Source organism: Gadus morhua, chromosome 1 (genome assembly GCF_902167405.1).
Source record: "Gadus morhua chromosome 1, gadMor3.0, whole genome shotgun sequence".
Classification (NCBI taxonomy): Eukaryota; Metazoa; Chordata; class Actinopteri; order Gadiformes; family Gadidae; genus Gadus; species Gadus morhua.
This window is the reverse complement of record NC_044048.1, coordinates 2,623,508-2,646,461: the sequence shown is the minus strand read 5'-3', so window position 1 is coordinate 2,646,461 and position 22,954 is coordinate 2,623,508. Positions and strand designations below refer to the sequence as shown.

General features: G+C 43.7%; 2 protein-coding genes across 3 annotated transcripts; both read right to left on the bottom strand.

The window, feature by feature from the left end:
* Positions 1–20,678, bottom strand: LOC115544990 (histone-lysine N-methyltransferase PRDM9). 2 transcript variants are annotated; one of them, XM_030357720.1, is made up of 12 exons: positions 20,563–20,678; positions 20,256–20,315; positions 19,815–19,932; positions 19,506–19,601; positions 6,438–6,517; positions 4,243–4,369; positions 4,000–4,113; positions 3,706–3,836; positions 2,961–3,104; positions 2,800–2,864; positions 1,537–1,727; positions 1–1,116 (listed from the first exon to the last, which is right to left on the bottom strand). In XM_030357720.1, exons 2-12 carry the CDS (start codon positions 20,274–20,276, stop codon positions 341–343), a joined length of 1,863 nt encoding a protein of 620 aa, XP_030213580.1. In that variant the 5' UTR covers positions 20,277–20,315; positions 20,563–20,678; the 3' UTR covers positions 1–340. The 2 variants fall into 2 exon arrangements, with proteins under 2 accessions (XP_030213580.1, XP_030213658.1); XM_030357798.1 differs by lacking the exon at positions 4,000–4,113.
* Positions 8,047–9,254, bottom strand: LOC115547108 (uncharacterized). Its single transcript, XM_030361111.1, has 2 exons — positions 8,738–9,254; positions 8,047–8,493 (listed from the first exon to the last, which is right to left on the bottom strand). Exons 1-2 carry the CDS (start codon positions 9,150–9,152, stop codon positions 8,228–8,230), a joined length of 681 nt encoding a protein of 226 aa, XP_030216971.1. The 5' UTR covers positions 9,153–9,254; the 3' UTR covers positions 8,047–8,227.
* Positions 20,679–22,954: the final 2,276 nt, after the last annotated feature.

The following is a 22,954-nucleotide window of genomic DNA, read 5'->3' as shown; positions in this document are numbered from 1 at the left end:
TTCTCAGCACTGCATATCCGATTTTATTTGAATTTCTACAGGATAAATAAATAAATACATACAAATGTAGTAAATATAACAATGACGTCAGATATAAGATACCTTACTGATGACAAATGGAAGTTAAATAATTCAGATAATAACATTATCTCTCTCAAACTTTTTTTTTCCTGAATTTTTTTTGGGTAAAACCCTTCACTCATACAGACATGAATATAAATAAATACATAAAGTTGATAAGATAAACAATTAACCGTTCATGTGCCCTTTTAACATATAACAGCAAGAACCATGTTTGATTCGATTTGAATAACAGATGTCTGGGAACCATTTAGTTTCTTCACATGGTTGTTTGGGTGGAGACTCCTCTGTGAAGTTGTTGGTGTCTCTTGAGATGACCAGATCGACTAAATGTTTTCCCACACTTCTGACAGTGGTATGGTTTCTCTCCCGTGTGGATGCGCTGGTGTACCGTCAGATCACCAGAGTGACTAAATGTTTTCCCACACTGTTTACAGTGGTATGGTTTCTCTCCTGTATGGATGCGCTGGTGTCTCTCCAGATGACCAGATTGACTAAATGTTTTCCCACACTGTTTACAGTGGTATGGTTTCTCTCCTGTGTGGATGCGCTGGTGTTTCTTCAGATCACCAGACTGACTAAATGTTTTCCCACACTGTTTACAGTGGTATGGTTTCTCTCCTGTGTGGATGCGCTGGTGTACCGTCAGATCACTAGATTGTCTAAATGTTTTCCCACACTGTTGACAGTGGTATGGTTTCTCTCCCATGTGGCTGCGCTGGTGTCTCTTCAGACTACGAGGGCGACTAAAGGTTTTACTGCACTTCTCACATCTGTGTTGTCTGGCTCCTTCTGCTGGAATCTGGCTCGTGCTTTGGACGGTTCCCGGGGAGGCTCCGATCGGTTCTTGATAGGAGGCTGCGACGTATGGGAGGAGACTAGGCTCCACCTTGATTTCTCCACTCCTCAGCAGTCGGCCGTACAGGTCGCCATGGCTCCTCTTCATTTGTTTGTGGAGGAAGATCTGAGACGTGTAGGAGTACGGACACTCGGGACAGGGGAAAGCCTGTGCTGGTGTCAGCTGGGATTTCCCTCCTAGGAGAAAGAGAGTCATATTTATTTTATTTTTGAGAGTGCTGCTGATGGCTGGTTTAAGCAGCCTCACCTGGCCAGAGTCAGGTGCTTTAGGCTTTGGGGCTTGATAAGGCTGCACAGCCTAATCAGCCTAATCAAGCATACCTGAATTAGTATACTTGTATAGTTTTTTTGAAACCTCCATGGTACTGTATATTTAGACATTTTTCCAAGTAAGAATATTTTTCTATTATGTTCTCATCTTTTGTTTATTATGTTTAAATTTATGTTAAAACGTTACTATTTCCTGTATAATTTCTTGACTGCTTTGTTAATGTAGATGTTTATTGTCCAAGCTCTTTTGAATTAAAATGAGAGATGTGGTCATGAAGTGCCGCATAGAAACCAAACCCTGACAGAAAGACAGACTTGAAGGCAGACCTTTAGTAGAGCTCTTGTTGTTCCACAGTCGATCAAATCCGATTCCCAGATGTCTGGCGTATTCGTCCCCATACCAGACCAAGAGCTCTGCTCCTGAAGTCACGAGGCCACAGGTGCGATAAGGAATTCCTCCTTTGTGCTGAAACGCTATCAGGTTCTGTTCCTCTTCAGTGCGAGCACAATTGACGTACCTAACACACAGACAGGTACGTCAACACACCTTTACAGTGTATCTTCTGCATATGTCATAGCAACACAGAAAATATTGTGGATCTAATCAGATAACTACGATGGCTCATTGCATTCACTCAATAATAAAAATTTCACCAGGTTATCTCATGGAAACATTTTTAGCGAGAAATGTGCATTTTACTTTCATAATGTTCGCTTGGTGAATGTGAGGATGTTTGGTTTGATAGTTATGACGAAGAGTGAACGCTCCGTTCACTTGCATGGACAGAGTCTCTGGTTGCTAAGCAACCTCAACGTCTTGGCGGACTATTTCTCTGCTGATCAACACTACGAATGCTGGAAACACACCAGACACACCATGTGAAGTTATTTAACCCGATTATTGTTATTTATATCCGAGATTATTTAATCTAACCCGATCCAAGCTCTATCATGCACCCAAACACGGCGGCGTTTGGGTTTCCTTCCTGGGACTCCTAAATCCAGCGCAGCCACAGGCGCGTAGCTGCGTACGTAGGACAATTTTTGACACAAAATGGTCAAGCAACATTTTAGCTGCGTGACATACGCACGTACATCTATATCACGAAAGCAACCCTCAGCAAGCCTGGGACTAGTGCAACTGCACGGTTGCCAGGTGAGACTGATGATGTCCAGCCCAAAAATGCTCAAAATCCACCTGGAAGCACCCAATCCCGCCCAATTTTAACTAAATTCTATTGCTTTCTATGGCCAGAAATCTGCAGAAAAACCCACCCAAATACCCTTTTTACCCGCAGACGGCCATCCTAAGCAGCTCAATTGGGTGGGAAACCGCCCAATCTGGCAACACTACTGATGGTCAGAACACCAGTTATCTCATAATTACGAGATAATTATCTCATAATTTTGAGATAATTATCTCATAATTATGAGATAACCTGGTGAAATTTTTATTATTGAGTGAATGCAATGAGCCATCGTAGATAACAGACATGGAGAAATATAAATGTTATCAATAAAGTAATGTAAGTAAGAAAATTGTCAACATTATTCATGCAGTAGATGGTATAAAAGTGAATAGGGTCCTACCTCATCCAGTTAGAAAGTGTCTCTCTCTTTGCATCAATGTAATCATTGTGTCTGCTCTTGTAGATCTGGAGAAATGTTTTAATCAGACTCTATGCCATCCAATAAACACAAAAGCACACATACAAGACTAGATCAAAATAAATGAATACAAACACACTGACCTCCCAGGAGTATCCACTCTCCAGGGCTCCCTCTTCATCGGTCCTGTGTCCTTCGTAGGGTCCAAAGTGTGTTCCAATGGGAAGGCCACCGTCTCCACAGTAAAACACCCCTAGACCGGCCCCAGGGATCCCAGAATCTCTGATCTACCCCACATGAGACAGAGATGGAGAGAGGAGGAGAGTCGTAGAGTGAGAGGAATACATAGAGGGAGGGAGGGAGGGGTGGAGGAGGGAGGAGATAGAATACAAGAGAGGTAGAGGAGAGCGAGATGGAGACACATGGAGAAGAGAGATGTAGAGAGATTGAGGCAGGGAGAGACACAGAGAGGTGAGAGGAATGGAGAGAGGAAGAGAGGTGGTGAGATGGAGGGGGGGAGAGGAAGATAAGATATGATAAGAAATGAATGGAGATGTGCAGTTGGGAAACAAGTGAGAAAGAGAGATTTAGACAGGAAGAGGGAGGGAGGAAAGAGGGGGTTGGGACAGGGGGGGGGGGGGGGGGAGTTCAGAGAGGGAGTCAGAAAGAGAGGCAGATAGAGGGAAATGGGGGGAGAGAGGGAGGGAGACGGAAAGCACGATTCAGGAAGAAGAACCATTGGGGGAGAGATATATTCATCTGCTTTGGCAATATAACTGTTCACATTACTGTTTTTATATACATTAGCTGGGAAATGTATTAAACAATGAATGTTATACTGTCTCATTGGACGGGGAGAACTTTGTTGTGTTAAAGTACGACATATACCTCAAACCCAGCGGGCAGCGTCTTCTTGGCTCGGTCTTTCTCTCCGACAGCAACGGGGCGATCAGCCATGAAGACGATAGGACCGTGGACCGCGCACTCTTCGAGGAAGAAAGTCCTACACTCATCACAGACTGGAGAGAGTTCATTTATTTATTACGTCCAAAAGAGCTTCAGCTACAAATCTATATTAAATAGACAGAAACAGGAAGATTAAAAATTGGTTTGTGAATGAAAAAGAGGTGGGGAAAAAGAGGTGGGGAGAGAGAGACAGAGACAGAGAGAGAGCCCTCTTACAGAAGTAGTCGTCATCCTTAGGTACTTCCGGTTCTTGGTAGTTAACTCTGAGAACATTTCTCAGGTTCGTCTCTCTTGAATAAACACTTGAGCCCTTCATATGTTCATGGATAACTGATTCACACACACACACACACACACACACACACACACACACACACACACACACACACACACAGTTACAGACTATACGTGCACAAAAAGGAGTTATTGCAGGGAAGCAGTGGTGGGATCAGAGCTTACCCAAGGAGACCTCCTCCTGGACTGCAGAGCCCCTCTCTACTCCTCCTCCGGAGGGGTCAATCTCTGGATGAGAAGGAGTGGGCCCTCCAGAGACCTCCTGGTCACTCCAGCCCCGCCCTGAGAGACTCTGACAGACAGAACGACTAGTTAGGAGTACTCACTGTTTTATTAATGTGGGTAGGTACTAGGGCTGTACGGTATGGACTAAAATGTATATCACGGTATGATTTGAGGAATAGACGGTAACGGTATTATATCACGGTATGTTAATTTTATCTTCTAATTTCGATATAAATGCCTCTGAAGGGGGAAAAATACTGGAAAGGCAGCAAAACCACATCAAAAAAATTAAATTATTTTCTGAAGTTACTTCCATCTCTGAAAAACACTAATGTTTAATAGTATGGATTTGTTTCTCCACTTGCTTGCGGACCTTGCCGTATAGTTTTGGCATCTCAATTTGGCTGAAGTGTGTGCGGGCAGGAAACGCGTACCTGGGATCGAGTGTTTTGACCATCTCTTTAAAGCCCTTTCTATCGACATTTTGAAAGGGAACCATGTCCTTAGACAGGTAAACAGTGACAACGTTTGTCAGCTCGTTCCACCACTGGCTTTCAAAATGCCTGCGGAAGCAATGTCTGATTGCAGCGACGGCTTCACGCTTCCAGCGTCTGTCTCGTACGTTGTGGAATGAGAGCTCGTGAAGGGGCTATTGCGCGAGCACGCAGGAGCGCTTGCTGCGTGCTTGCATACTGCCTTCTCAGGCAGTATGCAATAGCATACTGCCTGAGAAGGCAGTATCGCTGTCAATCTGTCCCTGGGAAAAGTAACGTGGTGCCGAATTGAAAAAGGAACTATGTTTCGTTACCATATTTTCAGTAGTTGCTCGTAACTTTACTTTTTACATGAAAAAGTAGTTAGGGAACTGTATTAACGCTAGGGCTGTAACGATACGCGTATCAAACCGAAAATCGCGATGCTCAAAGCCACGAACCTGTCTCGCGGTGTGAGAAGGCAGAAGCGCGATACGCCCTTTCTAACTCTGCGGTCAAATTGTCCGATTGAAATTTGCTAATAATTTGTCTAAATAATAGTCTGCTGACAGCGCCCCCTCCTATCGATGCCGTAAGTATGCGACTGCAATCATCCGTGGCTACGGAGGATCGCATTTCTCCACAGCCGTCTAAGTCCTCATATGCGATATGAACGACATTTATCCAGAGGGGGCCTGTGTGATCCTGTCTCTAGTGTTTTGTGTGATTTGACTGGCAGTTTGTCTGCTTATAGGTCGGAATGAAGCGGCCACCGATTATTGACAGGATGGGTACTTTATTCTACCGGACTCGTTCGCTTCTTCACTAGACACACGCGCTACCGCTCGCTCTCCTCGCTCGTCCACTCACTCGCTGACGTCACTCACACACACATACGCACACTGCCATTCTCGCGCACACACATATGCTACTCGTAACGCCTCGTTATTGCGACGTTCAGGTTTTTCTCCATCTATTGAAAGTTAGGCTATTAAACATGTTGCATTCTATACGGCCTGATTATGTCATTATTTAAGCTACATAGCCTAATAAGAAGCGCTAATAAGGATATTTGACTAAACCAACCAAACAGTTGAAAAAAGCATCCTCCCACTGCAATCTTTGGTTATTTCTTTATTCATTTAGCTATACTTTAATAGTATTCTTTCTGTTCAAATCTGTTCAGTGTTCCAAATTATTTGTTATTAATTGTTACATTAAGTTAATTGGTATATGAGTGTTGTTTAAATAAAATGCTTTTTAAATTTCAAAAAATCGTGGGATGTATCGAACCGTGGGTCAAAGATCGTGATACAAACCGAATCGTGAGTTTGTGTATCGTTACAGCCCTAATTAACGCATTACTTACTTTGTTACGCGTTACACACAACATTGTCTACCGGTCACTCCGGTCTCACGGTAACGTCAAAATCTATACCGTAGCGCAAATTCACACCGGTATACCTTCAGCACCGTTTATACCGTACACCCCTAGTAGGTACCTTACCTCCTAGCAACAATACGTCTAAGGTTATACATCGTGCTGGTGTAATTAATACCCTTAATCCATGAGTCTGCTGTCACACGGACATGAAGCAGGTCTCGTACCATAGAGGACAGGACACCGTAAGGCTGCTGAAGGTGATGTGTGCTGTTTTATACCTGTACAGAAACTGCATCTGACGTACTGGGCTGTTGTAGAGACCCCTGTCTGACTGTTGGTGGCTTCCACACTCGAGCACCTGCTGACATAACTGGCTTTAGGTTAGGATGTTACCTGCTAACTATTACCAACTGACTATATGAGTTAGGATGTGACCTATTACTACAACAAACAGACCATATGTAAGGATGTACTATATTAACTATGACTAACTGGGCTGGGTTGCACCAACATGGATTAACTCTTAAACTGGATTAATTCAAGGTTTAACTGTTAACCGTGTTGCACCAAAGTCTAACCTGGTTTAAACATAGTTTAATATTAATCCTGGTTATATTTAACCCTTTGGTAATCTCAGTTTAAACTCAATTTAAACTGAGATTAAATTTAAATCCGTTGCACCAGCAATTTCAAACCTAGTTTAATCCTGGTTTAACAGTTATATTTAAACCACCTCTGGAGGAGGTTTACGTTAGGTTTATCGCTGTTTTCTTGAGAACATGGCTGCATATCTTCGCTGGATGGCGTTAGAGGAAAGAGTTCCTCGCAGGAAAATTAGAGATAGATTAAACCCAATGGAATTTTATGAAAATAGCGAGTTTTCACAGCGATATAGATTCACTAAAGAATCTGTCATATGCCTCAATGGGAAGGTTGGACCAGCTATCAAGCATCAAAGTGAGAGGAACTTTGCTGTGCCACCACTTCAACAGCTTTTAATAGCATTGCGATTTTACGCTACCGGCTGTTTTCAGTTGGTTGACGGGGATCTTTTTGGAGTTCATAAATCCACAGTCTGCAGGATTGTCAGAAGAGTGTCGAAGGCAATTGCCAGATTGAAGGGTCAGTATATACGTTTTGAACCGAGGAGAGAGACAACAGCTGGATTCTATCGGAGAGCAGGTTTTCCGGGAGTAATTGGGGCTATTGACTGCACCCACGTTCCCATTACCAATCCAGGTGGTGAGAATGGGGAACTGTTTCGCAATCGAAAGGGCTACTGCTCGATTAATGTCCAGGTTGTGTGCGATGACCAGGCCAGGATCCACACATGACAGCCGTATCTTCGACAACAGTCAACTTTGTGCGCTGCTGGAAGAAGGGGACATCCATGGACACCTAGTGGGTGACAATGGCTATGCATGTCGCCCCTACCTGATGACACCTCTTTTGAACCCTCAGACCCAGGCAGAGAAAAATTACAATTACTCCCACATTCAAACCAGAGGAATAATAGAGAGAGTATTTGGTGTGTGGAAGCGGAGATTTCCATGTATAAAAGAGGGACTCCGCACAAAAGTGGACACTACCCTGGCCGTCATCGTTGCAGTAGCTGTGCTGTATAACTTTGGAAAGAGAGTAGGAGACGAGCTACCAGAGGTGGATGAGGACCCACTCGGGAACGACCTGGAAGATGCTCAAGTGCAGAATGCTGCAAACCCAAATGGCAATGCTGTCAGGAGAACACTGATTGAAAATCACTTTGCAGCATAATTCAGGTCAGTATTGACATAATTGTATATGTTGATGGATACTAAGGGCACTTCTACATTAGATTACCTTAACCCATACTTACTAATTTATATGCTTCTTACTTTCTCCTCCAGAAGAACTCACCAGAAAATCAAGACAAGGAGACTGGCAATTGAATTGAAAGAAACATTTTATCATACAAATATAACACAATACAGGGGGGAAGGCAATTGCTTATTCAAAAATAAATACGTTAATGATATCACAGTTTCAGAATCGATTCACTTAATTACTAGGCTACTTCATTAATTACAAATTATAGTTGCGGCTCGCATATGTCGAGTAGCTTTTGCTTCTGAAGCGATAGGACCTCTTTCTGAAGCAAAAGGACTTCTTTTTTTATATGGGCATTTTCGATGTCAAGCATGCATCTTTCTGTCTCCAATCTCAGAAGTTCCCGGTGACAGCCAAGCTTAGAGCGCTTTTCAGCAGGGGCATTCACTGGTGATGCTGCTTCTTCTCTCAGGTTTCCATCATCCGGCTCCAGTGGCTCAATCAGGTCGAGCACAATGAAAGTTTCAGCTAAACAAACAAAAACACAGAAGACATGAAACAAATTAATAGAAGGATACCCACAGCTAAAGACAAACGTTACTATTTTAACGTTTTTTTTTTTTTACGCTAGGCTTTCATTGCTGCGATTAATGGCTTTGGACAGAGGGGGTGACACATTATTGTAACCTGCTAAGTTACGTTATTAATAATATTATAAAAACGGTTATAAAATGTAGTTAACGAGCTATGGTTACTAGTTAACGGTACTTACTTTCAATTTCTGTCGCTGTATTCCTCTCTAATGCGCCGTCATCGTCGTATGGGTTAGGGAGGGGGGAAATCTGCTGCGGGATCATATTAATGATTTTTTTCGATAGAGGGTCCGTAATCATTGGTGGTGGTCCTCCGCCAGTTTTAAACATCCCCCTCCTCTCTTCTGCCGCATCCTTTTTTGCCTTTGCCTTTAAGTTCTTCCAGCAGGCTTTCAGTTGTGACTTGTCCCTCGCCTCCTTAATGCCAGTTGAGCCATTGAAGCGCTCCGCTAACATGACCCAGGTCTCCTCCTTTTTTTCCAGCGTAACGCTGTCAGTCTTTTTATCCTCAATTATAATACCAAAGTCCTCCATCAATTCCGACAGCAACATCTTTTCAAATGTGGAAAAGTTTGATCCTCGTTGACGTGCCATCTCTTAATAAATGTAGCTACTTGTGTTCACTGTCAGTGTCAACTGTAACAGTTAAGGTAAATTAACGGTTAACTTTATTCAAAAAGTGAGCTCGTGAATATATTCACGAGCCCTCTCTCGTGAACCATTGTTTTTTTTCACGATGTAGGATAGAAAAAAGATATAAAATTGTGGATTATATTGTGCAATTTGTTCACATTTCGCCGGGATCCATCATGGCAGACTGAACACAAACTAATCCTATTTTAATCCTTGTTTAAACTAGGTTAACTAATCCAGAGTTAAAACTAAGATGTGCAACGCATCTCGGATTAATTATAAACCAGTTTAAACCTAGATTTACTAACCCTAGATTAACCCTAAACCAGGATTAATTTAATCCATGTTGGTGCAACCCAGCCTAACTGACTTAAAGGTAGCTTAGAAGCTATTAACAACCAAGGCAGTATAAAACCTATTACTTTTAACTTACTATAAGTTAGTATTTAACTTTCTGACTTACGATCAATTAATATTTAACCAAATAACTACTTACTGAATCTAAGTAAGGAAGTATCCTACTGACTACTAACTGACTAAAAAGGTAGTATAAGCTACTAACAACCAATGAAGTATAAAACCTAACTTACATACTATATCTGACTAACTATAAGTAAGGATGTATGCTACTAACTCCTACTAACTGACAATAAAAGGGACACTTCTTGTTGCCATGGCGCTGTGGGAGACGGCTGCCTCTCCAGTAGCTCTCCCGTTTTTTAACTTCTTTCTACTTATTGTGTGTTTAATATATATACTGTACTATACTAAACTATATACTATATACACTATAGATTCTTCTATTCTATTTATTTTTTCTAAAAATGCAACCAAGAGCCAGCTCTCTCACTTACTCAAGAGAGGAACTACTGGCTTTGCAAACAAACGGACAAACGGACAAAACAAACAACAAACAAACAAACGGACGGGCTGGGATACGACACCCAATCCCAGCGGAGCTGAGGAGGAGACCCAGGGGCTGCAAGGCTGGAGCTAAGATAAAGGCTGAGCTTGCGGATAATCGTAGGCGCTACAAACCATCTATTCCCTCCGTAATCATGGGGAACGTGAACTCGCTGCCGAACAAGATCGACGAGCTGTCCGCGCTGAACAACCAACGGATCTACCGTGACAGCAGCTTGTTCATCTTTACGGAGACATGGCTCAACCACCTTGTACCGGATGCTAACGTGGACCTGCTGGGATTCACTGCCGTGAGAGCCGACAGAGACACTAAAGCGAGTGGAAAAAGCAAAGGTGGGGGTCTCATCATGTATGTCAACAACCGCTGGTGTAACCCAGGACATATCTCCATAAAGACAGTCTCATGTTGCCGGGACCTCGAGCTGCTAGCTGTTAGCCTGCGGCCATATTATCTGCCGAGGGATTTTAGTCATGTGATCACCGTCTGTGTTTACATTCCTCCGAGAGCGGACGCAGCCACTGCCTGTGAGAAGATACACTCCGTCACAGCAAGGCTGCAGACACAGCACCCTGAGGCATTTATGATCATCTCTGGGGACTTTAATCACGTAACTTTGGATTCTACTTTGGCAGTTTTTCAACAGGTTGTAGACTGTACTACCAGAAACAACAGGACAATTGATCTCCTCTATGCTAATGTGAGGGATGCATATAGAGCGACTCCCCTCCCCCCACTGGGGAAGTCTGATCACAACCTGGTTCACCTACAGCAGGGATGGGCAACTTGCGGCCCGCATCCTAACTCGGTGCGGCCCGCATCCTCACTCAGTCAGGCCCGCACATAATAAAAAAAAGAAAAAAAAAGAAAAAAAAGAAAAGAATAATAATAATTGATCGAGTTACAGAAAACTCGGTCAAGAAAGATGAGAATAATTCATTGAATTCGAAGGCAAACCCATGCGTCTAGTTTGCTTAGAAGCGATATCAGTCATTAAAGATACCCACTTAAGTCGCCACTACAACTACTACAACTGCTTGTTGGGTTTGAGTTCATTGAGTTGTTGCACTTAATGTTGGACCACTGTTTTTCAGTTTTTTGACTTCATTGAATGATGATGTATGTGAGCCCTTTGCACTTATAAAAATACTGATCATTCATGTGGCTGTTTGAGCATGGAAAACATGAAATGAATGTATGTTGGTTCAATAAACATACCGTACATAGGTTATGATTCTGGATGATTTTTTAGGTAGTGGCCATCCCCAAAATGCACCAGAATACAGGAAATCATATCTACCAAATTCAAAATTGTGTAGCTTCTCTCAGCTCACGTTTAGTTGAAGTGTGCAGTCATGTGGCCCTCCGATGGTTATGATGAAAAATGTGGCCCTCTTTATCATGAAAGTTGCCCATCCCTGACCTACAGCCACTGTAGGGGTGTGTTCAAAATATCGATACGGGGATACATCGTCGCGGGCCTCTTTACGATGCGTGTATCGATACGGAGGCGTCAGTATCGATACTTCACGTGCAACAAATCCCTACCGCTAATCAAATTCATGAAACTGCATGACATTTGCTCCTTGCTATGCGCATTTCGGCCACAAGGCGGTAGCGCTGTAGAATTAGGCGGCAGCGCTGCTGACAATAGAATAAGTGAACTAACATGGAGGAAGGTAGTAGGGAAAAAATATTTTCGCCCCCAGTAAAGTTGAAAGCTCGCGTTTGGGAGCATTTTGGATTCCACAAAGATGAAAAAAAAGAGCTGGACATGACACACGCCGTCTGCAAACACTGCGGGCAAAAAGTTAAGTACTCTGGCAACACAACAAACCTCCATCTGCACATGACGAGGCATCACGTTGGCATCTCGGAAACCCCGGTAAATGCTACAGCCACAGGGACACAAGCTAGTCTGACGGCGGGGTTGCAAGCTAAATTCCCTACAACTTCACCAAAGGCGAAGAAAATCACCGACGCTCTTGTGTCATACATATGTAAGGACTTGCGTCCGTACAGCTCGGTTGAGATGAAGGCTTCCGGGCGCTAATCGCTGAATGTGAACCTCGCCACACTATTCCGACTCGTCGCTTCATCACTGAAACCGCTGTGCCTCGCCTGTATGATGAGGTAAAACGACACGTTATCGATTCCATTTCAAAAGCAAGCAGAGTAGCCATTACGTGTGACGGGTGGACGTCGAGGGCAACCCAGTCTTATGTTACGCTGACATGTCACTTCATTTCTGAAAATTGGGAAATGCTTTCCTACGTTCTGCAAACCAGAGTGCTGTTCGGGAGCCACAGCGGCCATAATGTGGGTGAGTTGCTGCTCGAAGTCTTTGAGGAGTGGGGCCTTACAGCTAAAGAGCCAGTGTTGGTTACTGACAACGCCTCAAATATGGTCATTGCAGCAGAGCATGCCAAACTGCTTCATGTACGATGCTTCGCGCATACATTGAATTTGGCTGCCCAACGTGCCCTTAAGACCACAGCAGTTGGGAGGCTGTTAGGAAAGATTCGCCACATAGTGACGTTTTTCAGGAAGAGTGCGCTGGCCAGCCAGGTCTTACAGGAAAAACAAAAGCTCCTCAACCTTCCCAAGCACAAACTCATGAATGACGTCCCAACCAGGTGGAACAGTGCGTTCGACATGGTCGAGCGCTTCCTGGAGCAGCAGCCCGCTATCTGTGCCACATTGCTGTCAGCTGAAGTGCGCAAGAATGCCAAGGAGCTGTGGACTATGTCAGATACCGACCTCACCAATGCCGAAGATGTAGCTAAAACCCTGCGGCCTCTCAAAGTGGCAACACTCGTGATGTCAGAAGAAAAAACACCCACCGTCTCAATAATTGCCCCGTTACAGGCACAGCTGTGTCAGGGCAGTGCTGAGCAACCTGATGACTCTGGGATCGTTAAAGAAGTCAAAAGAGCACTGGCACAAGACCTGGGGAAGAGGTATTCCAACAAATCCTTCCTTCAGATGGCTTCAGCTCTGGACCCCCGCTTCAAAGCACTGCCCTTCCTCACAGAGGGTGGAAGAGATGACATCTTTGCAGCAGTGGGACGAGAGGCAGCTGAATTATCAGAGGTTCGTCTTTTCTTTTTACATAATAATAATAATAATAATGACAATAAAAATAATTATAAAATTAAATAATAATGACATTTATAATACTAATAACACTATAATTACTTCATTATGATTAAGTATGATGACAATTATACTAACAGTGACAAGATTTTTTTTTTTTTCTGCTGCTTTTGAAATGGAGTATACTGTTTAACTACTATCACTACTGCTAACACACCAATCTATTGGAATACAGTATTGACAAAAGTGATATAGATCCAAACCACATCTTAGTAATGTTTGTTGAATGTTTATTTTGCATTTCAGAGAAAGGCTACTGAGGAGGAGGGTGACCAACACAACCTCCACCCTGTAAAAAGAGCTGTGCTCTGTCTGATTTATTTGGAGAGACATTCTCAACAGAGTTAGAACAGGCTAGTCAACCCAGTCCCATCACACAGGCAATGATTGAGGTAAACGCATACAGAGCCACTGAACCATTAGAGCTTTCAGCTGACCCACTGAGAGAAGAGAAAACACGAAGGTGTGTTTCCACTTCTGTCCAATCTGGCTAGAAACACTCTCTGTGTGCCTGGAACAAGCGTAGCAGCAGAGCGAATATTCTCAACTGCTGGTGACATAGTTACAGCTGAGAGAAGTGTTATCAAACCAACCCATGTAGACCAGCTTTTGTTTTTGAACAAAAACCTGAAAATGTACCAGAGGAAGTAGGTGGGTATTAATATGTGGAGTACGGCCTTGTTCTTGTGAAGGCTATGTTTTCCGTCTTTAAGTTTTATGTTTCTCAAAACTTGAAAGATGTTTTGCACTACAGTTTTGTTACAGCCATGTTTCAAGTCAACAATTTTCAAAGGCAGCTGTATTTTTACACAACAGCCCTGTTTTTTAAGTTCATGTTTTAAGTTTATCACAAGCAATTGTTAAGGCTAGGTTTTAAGTTTACTTTTACCAAAGGCAGCTTTATTTTGTACTTCATGCTTGTTAAAATCAATCTCTTTTTGCACTATGGCTATGTTTTAAAGGTTGCATAGGTGATTTGCTTTTTTGGCCATTTTTGCAAAATTACTTGAAATCCTTATCATAACCCGCTTACAGCCACTGAGTTAGATGTACTGACATGAAAATTAAACAAGTCAATCATCTGTGGAACGGGCAGGGCTCGAACAACTCCAGCCAATCATTTCCATTGCCACCGAGTTGCATTGGACAGTAAGTACGTCAATCAAACGGTCGTACTACACTCCCCCTCCCCGCGCCCCGCGCGCGACCCCTTCGTGCAGTACTCGTGACCCAGAGCTCGTGACCCAGAGCAAGCTCCTGTTTGTTGTTATCCTGCGGTAGCTACTGGAACTAGTTAATCCACATTTGGACCTAGCAGTAGAAGACAATTTCCATGGCAGACAAGACGCCACCATCCCCACCACCACCAGCAAAGAGAAGGAAAACTCTTTTTCAGAGAGTAATTGATAATAAAAACGCTGAAAGAGAAAAACTGAAATCAAGAATAATCCTAGGCGCTGCTTTCGAACGTTGGCGGCAACTGAAGGACGAGAAGGGTCTAAAAACCGATGCTTGTGTGGCGGTTGACCTAGTTTCAAAGTTTATACCGTTTATACTCGGTAATACCGGTGTGGAGACGAGTGTATTACTCGGTGTGAAAATGTCCACACCGCGGCAACCCTAGTGAAAACCAGGACTTCCAATACAATTATATGAAACAAACATACATTTTCTAAAAATAGTAATCATTTATGTGACCGTTTAATGTTTATAACATCTGGTCCAACCATTGCAGCGAGAACGTATTCTCAGCAGGGGGTGCTGGGAAAAAAAAAAACTCAGCCTGCACTAGACTCACAACTCGTTACATTGATAAAAAAAAGATGCATAGCAGCGCAGCTCAATTACACCAGTGCATGCGCGGACAGTTGAAAATCGATCGTTCACATCCAGCTGCTCACAGAACAAGTTTAGCGCACCACCGCTACCCTCACACTTTTTCATATAACCTTTTTTCAGCACTAGGTCATATGAGCATTAAATAAATGCTGCGTCTCAAAATGCCTTGGACAGCAGCGAGGATGACTCGCTTTGCCACGGGCCGAAACAGTTCGGAGCGACCACAGCCAGAGCGAACACAGCGGGGCAGAGGAGTGTCAGGAATAGTCTTTGGTGTACACATCAGTACGGCCTATTTGCACTACTGTTTAGTGGCAATGCAGTTATTCGATGCCTTTTTATTTTCGTATATTATTTCAATGAATACAATTTATTTATTCATAAAAAACGGATCTGGTCTTCAAATCTTTTTTCCAAATATAGGTCGTCTTACAATGGGGTATGGTTTATATTCGGACCAATACGGTACAGCGGGCGCTCACATGACGTTAAGCATTTCCTGGTGCATAATGTGACGCTTCAGAACCTAAAATCCCGTTTCTCCCCGTTGACACGACAACACATAACCGGCGTTTTCAGAAATCTCCACTTTGGCCGGAGTTTTTAGAAATGATCGTTTTCTGTGATAAGACAGGGCCTCGGACAGGGGGTGTTGCAGCACCCCCAGCACTCCTACTTCCCGCGGTACTGGGTGCAACTTACAGCTGAATGTAGTGCCATGTTGTTAAACGAAAACCTACGCTAGCCTGGCTCGCTCTCGCGCATCTCTGTTCGCGCTCATGCATGATTGCGCGTCCAGGTACTTGGAATGGGTGGAGTCAGAGTCAGCGTTGAAGGAGAGGGGGTAGGACCATTTGAGTTGTGTATTTTCAAAATCTGCTGGCGTTTCGCAAATCACCTACCCAACCTTTAATGTTTTAAGTTTGCTTATTTCAAATGCAGCTTTAATTTGTACCACAGGCCTGTTAAGGCCATTTTAAGCCGTGCAAGGTTTAATGTTTTAAAATGTTTTACTTGTATCAAGCAATCTCTTTTCACACTACGGCCTTGTAAAGGCTATGTTTTAAGTTTACTTATTTTTAAAGGCATCTTTATTTCTGCACCACTTCCTTGTGAATGTGTTTACATGCACTACTAGAGAGTACTTGTTGGTCTACTGCAAAATAAAAAAAAACTATTTGGTTACATGTCTGTTTCTTTGTGCAGCGTCTACTTGGTTCCTGTGCCTGCCTGCATACTTTGACCCATCATCCAGTTGATGGTATAATTTGAAAGCAGAGTCTCTGTAGAATCCACATGAGGTGACAAATATTTTATGATGTACTGTCAAGGAGTTACAGGCAAAAATGTTGTGTTATAAGCCTAAAATATCGGGATACGTATCGTATACGTACGTATCGCATGTATCGCGATACATATCGTATCGCGACCCCTGTATCGGGATGCGTATCGTATCGCGAGGTGGTTGGCGATACCCACCCCTAAGCCACTGTACATCCCCCTGGTCCAAAGACAGCCGGTGACAACTCGCACCATCAAGAGGTCCCCTGAGATGGAAATTGCCCTGAGAGACTGTTTCGACACCACAGTATGGGATGTGTTGATCGACCTGCATGGTGAGGACATAGAGGGGATGACACACTGTCTGACGGAGTACCTCAACTTCTGCGCAGACGTGGTCTCCCCTGTCAGGACTGTCCGCTGCTACCCTAATAACAAGCCATGGGTAACGCGGGAAGTCAAGGCTGTCCTCAACAAGAAGAAGGCTGCCTTCAGGAGCAGGGTCAGGGAGGCCATGAAGGCAGCACAGAAGGAGGTGAAACACTGTGTGAGGGAAGCTAAGGACAGCTATAGGAGAAAGGTGGAGCAGAAGCTGAGGGAGAACAACATGAGGGAGGTCTGGGAAGGTGTGAGGACCATCACAGGTCACAACACAAAGACCAGAGCTACAGGGGGGAAAATGCAGACAACGGAGAGGGCGAACGAGCTGAATGACTTCTTCAACAGGTTCAACCAGCCCTCGTCCCCCCCACCACCACCACCACCATCACCACCACCACCACCCCCACCCTCACCACAGCCATCTCTCCTTCTTCTTCCCTCTACACACCTCCCCCCAGACACCAAAACATCCCCCTCCTCCCCCCCCACCTCAACACAATCCCCGCCTCACATCACCATAGACCAGGTCAGAGGACAGCTGAGGAAGCTCCAGCCCAGGAAAGCAGCAGGCCCAGACAAAGTGTGTCCGAGACTGCTGAAGACCTGCGCTGCAGAACTGGGAGAGCCGCTACAACGGATCTTCAACCTTAGCCTGCGGCTAGGGAGAGTGCCCACGATCTGGAAGACATCCTGCATCGTTCCGGTTCCGAAGAAGAACAGGACCAGCGAGCTGAATGACTTCCGACCGGTGGCACTCACTTCACACCTGATGAAGACGTTGGAGCGGCTCTTCCTCAACCTCCTCAGACCCTAGGTACAACACGCCCAGGACCGCCTGCAGTTCGCGTACCAGCCAGATGTTGGTGTGGAGGATGCCATCCTCTACATGCTACACCGAGTCCACTCCCATCTGGATAAGGGAAGCGGCACAGTGAGGATTCTCTTCTTGGACTTCTCCAGTGCCTTTAACACCATCCAGCCCCCTATGCTTCACGACAAACTGAACAGGATGGGAGTGGAACCCTATCTGGTGGACTGGATTGATGATTACCTCACTGACAGGCAACAGTATGTCAGGCTGAAGGACATCACGTCTGACACTGTGGTCAGCAGCACTGGAGCCCCCCAGGGTACAGTGCTGGCCCCTCTTCTCTTCACCCTGTACACCTCAGACTTTTGCTACAACTCTGAGCTATGTCATCTACAGAAGTACGCCGATGACACAGCCATCGTTGGGTGTATTAGGGGTGACAGAGAGGAGGAGTATCGGAGTCTGGTGGGGGACTTTGCTCTCTGGTGCCACACTAACCGGCTACAGCTCAACACCTCTAAGACAAAAGAGCTGGTCATTGACTTTGGAAGATCCAGACCAAGTCCGAGACCAGTCCTGCTAGACGGAGCTGAGGTGGAGGCTTTGAATTCCTACAAATACCTCGGGGTCTGGCTGGATAACAAACTGGACTGGAAAACACACACCAGCTACCTGTATGGGAAGACACAAAGCAGGTTGTACTTCCTGAGGAGATTGCGGTCATTCAACATCTGCAGCAAATTGCTGTGGATGTTTTATCAGTCTGTGGTTGCCAGAGTCCTCTTCTACACTGTCGTGTGCTGGGGAGGCAGCATAAACAAGAGGAACACCTCCAGACTGGATAAACTGATCAGGCGGGCTGGCTCTGTGGTCGGCATGAAGCTGGAACCACTGGTGACGGTGGCAGAGAGGAGGACACTGGACAAACTGCTGGACATTATTGACAATGCCAGCCACCCCTTGCACACTGTCATCAACAACCAGAGGAGCCTGTTCAGTGGAAGGCTGCTCCTTCCCAAAGTTAGGACCAACAGACTAAAGAACTCCTTTGTCCCTCATGCCATCACACTATACAACTCCTCACTCTGAGGGAAGTAGGAGCAAATAGAATAGAAGTAATAGAAGTAATAGAGTAATAGAGTAAAGAGGAGAGATATAACCTATTCCACTGCTTAATTTGAACTGCTAATTTATTTAATTTAATTTAACTGTCAGCCACCCCTTGCTCACCGTCATTTCATATATGATATGATATTTATCCACAATGCCGTATGTGTATGTGTGTATGTATGTGTATGTATATGTATATATGTGTATGTGTGTATATATATCCTGTTTTACTTCTATTATTATCTGCCGGTACTTTCTATATTAGCTAAGAGTTTATTGTTTACTGTTTTGTTTTGTTTACTTTTTATAGTTAGTTAGTTAAGAGTTTATTGTTTATCTTATATTATATTATAATTATTGTTTACTGTTTACTTTTTATTTTACTTTTTATAGTTATCTAAGAGTGTATTGTTTATCTTATATTGTATATAATTTAATATTGTGTTGTGTTTCTTTCTGTAAGCTACTGGACAATCAATTTCCTTGAGGGAGTCATCCCAAAAGGATCAATAAAGCCTAATCTAATCTAATCTAATCTAATAAAGTAGTATATAAACGACTCACTTCAACTAACTGACTAAAATGGGTAATATAACCTGCTAATTTACTATGAGGTACAACCTATTATTAAAAATGTTTATTACAGGTTTTCCTTTTTTCAGATGCAATAAAATCCCTTTAAATCAATAAAACCCCTTTTTGTTGCTATATCTTTGGTCAAATGATGCGGGCTAATGTATCTTCAGGGCTTTGAAAGGGATAATGTTCACTTCACATTACTCCTTCCAGAAATGTCTTGTAAATGTCTTTGTACCGGTCAATCCAGAGGTCCAGAGCTGCTCCTCCTCAGAGTCTGTCTCTTCAGGTGAGCAGACTCTCACCTGGCCGGGCTTCTCTCTCCTCATGAAGGCTGGAGCCACAAATGACACACACACACACACACACACACACACACACACACACACACACACACACACACACACACACACACACACACACACACACACACACACACACACACACACACACACACACGAAGCAGTGATGTGTACAGCAGCACCACCTGTGTCTGTATGTATAGCAATGTACTCAGTAAAACAGTATTTAAGTATGAGTGGTTTACCAAGAGACGACATAACCAAATGGTTTTCCTTGATCTGCAGGAATCTTTTTTTCTCTGCCATACAGAGGCGGTTCCATTTTGTTGTGGAAAAGTAGGCCCTGATATCCACAAAATCCTCCTTCACAACAAACAGACAACATAATTTCCAATACTGTTCATCTACAACCTTACCACTTTGTAGATAAACAACCTTAACTACAACTGTAACACATTCTAGGTAATACTGAATATATCAAAGTCAACAGTTGCTATAGAGCAGCCAATTTACTGTTGTAAATCCCACATATTTTGCATAAATAAAGTAATATCGGTCTCCTAAATTGCCACTCTCCATGGAGGGTCCCTTTCATGAATCATTGGTCTTATCTGATCGTATTTAATGGTGATTAACTCACCAATGTTGCATGAACAGATGTTTAAAGTATTGATATGGTGTCTCACCTCATCCACTGAGTTACTCATCTGACTGGTCGGCCTACAGCTTGAGTCCAGAACAATCGTCTAACAATGAAACATAATTAGAGCATCTGGGGTAAATGTCGACGGCTAACATCCCTTTGCTAAGTTAATAAGAGTTACTTAACGTTGGTTAGTGAATTGGCGCTGACTAGTCAACACGATGATTGGAGGGATTCTGACCATAAATCACTTACGTCGTCCACTTATGCTTAGTTATGTTAGCCATTAAATTATATAATAACCAAACAAGTTTCAAATATAATACATTTCAGAGCATAATATGCCTTACCACATGCACTTGAATGGCTCAAAAATGGAGATCCGAGATTCTATTGTTCAGTTGATTCGGCCCCAAACTGAGAAGAAGCGGGAAAACTTGGGCGAAGTCCCGCCCCTTCTGGTAGAGCCCACGGCACATATGTACGGTGGCTAAAATGGACAACGGATTCAAAAATGGCGCCTATTCATTCCTATGTAAACTGCTCAGTGGCGCAGGGCACAGGAGCAGTGCATACTTCCGCAATCCACCAGTGCTCAGCGGCCAAGCCTGGTATTGCAGCTGTTTAAGCGGGCTGTGGACGGGTCCCTCAAATCAAGGGACCCAGAAGTAGATATCTCTGTTCACTCCAATACAAGTGGGGAACAGGAATGTGTTTCCGCAAAATATGTCTGGATATCAATCAAAGGCTCATAATTACCTTCATGCCATGTCCTAAAAAAAAAAGTATGTTTTTTCTTTTCAAAACGCCACCTCAAGCGTTTTATTAGCCGTTATCTCGCTGGGGAAGAGGGTGTGCAGCTGAAAGGAGTCGTAGTGAAACAAATGGCATCCGAGAGGGCCTAGTTCAGTGCTCCGTTAACGTGTCCGATTTTTGGACTGGTTCATCTGCTGCTCAATAACTCTCACGGTCCTCTGCTTGCGATCATTGTGATTCATCATGTATTGATCAATTTATTCAAAAGATCCAAAGACAAAGAATAGGTGCATTACGGTATCATTTTATATTGTTGTTGGACCCCCCACCGGAGTGGGGGGGTGGGTACGCATGCATTCTATATTTCTGCATCCGGTACGTCACGGACTAGGCCACGTGTCTTGGCCCCTTAACGCGGAAGCTAAGTGGAGTGGAGTCAGGCCCCCAGGAGAGTAGGGTCAGAGCCCGTCTCTCTCATATTAGACATTCTCTGGTAGGGTCTATCTGCAGCCGGAGCCACTTGCCAAACACGCCCATTGCTCTGCCAGACACGCCCATTGCCAAACACGACCATTGCTCGTTCAATGGTGGCCATTAAGGATTAGTCGGTCGCGACCGATTCGTTCACAACGAACGAATCTCGAAGGTGAACGACAAGAACTGGTTCCCCAAAACAAGAGAACTGGTTCTTTGATTCTTTTTTTTTAATATAAAACAAAAATATGGTCACGTAAATAAAATATACAAACGAACAGAGCTTCGTCTCCCCGCGACCTTATATTGATTGAGTCTACAACGTTCTCAAAGATTCAGCCAATAAGAGGTAGCAATGGTGTTGCTATGGCACCTGGGTAAACAAATGACAAGGTGGTACCGTCCGCCACACACAGGGGCGGACTGGCCATCGGGAATACCGGGGACATCATGGACATAATAAAGGATGGACCACGGACTGGAAAATGGCCGCCCATTCATTCCTATGCAAACTGCTCAGTGGCGCATGGTAACATACAGGAGGGATTTGCTTCCGCGGTATGTGGCCAGGACACGTGACCTAGTCCGTGACGTACCGGATGCAGAGATCTTCTTCTTCTTCTAGTTTAGTGGCGGATCATAGTTTTTCCCCATATACCGCGACCTACTGGACTACTACACAGGAGTTTGTGACAAGGACGTTGACAAGGACAAGGACGTTGGCAAATCATACTTTAAATCATACAAATAAATATATATTCCATGGTGGAAAAATTCAGTTCAATGTTATTGCTTAAGAAACAGATTCCTTCCAACTAACTATTTTACGAAGAATGCAATCAATAATTTATATAAAAGTAAATGTTTACATATCGACCAGCAACGAAGTTGGAGTAGCCTACCCAAATATTGAATTGTAATACACCAACATTGTCAACTGTCATACATAGCTAACCATAACCCTGTCATACATAGCTAAACAAGCAAATGAAAATGAAATACCTACCAACGCAACTGAAATGTTAATATTAGACAATTAACAATATTATGAAAATTACGTAGGTCTCCCATAATCATTCAGGTAATCAATACGTCCGTGCCTGTTACAGCTATTTCAATGATATGTGTGTTATATATCCGTGTTCAACGCCATTCATGTTAAGTAAAAGGACAAATCTCAGACTTTGGAAGTTAATGGAGTTAATGGAAGTTAATTCGGAATTTAATTTAATTCGGAAGTTAATGGAGCCGTGCACTTCAAAATAGGTCCATAGCAAGGAGCCGTTTGTTTCAGTACGGCTCCTTTCAGCTGCCCACCCAACATCAACTGCTAATAAAACGCTTGAGGAGGCGTTTTGAAAAGAAAAAACTTACATTTTTTTAGAACAGGGTAGAAAGATAATTATGCGCCTTTGATTGATATCCAGACATTTTTTGCGGAGACACAATCCTGTTCCCCACTTGTATTGGAGTGGACGGCGATATCTACTTCTGGGCCACATGAAATGACGG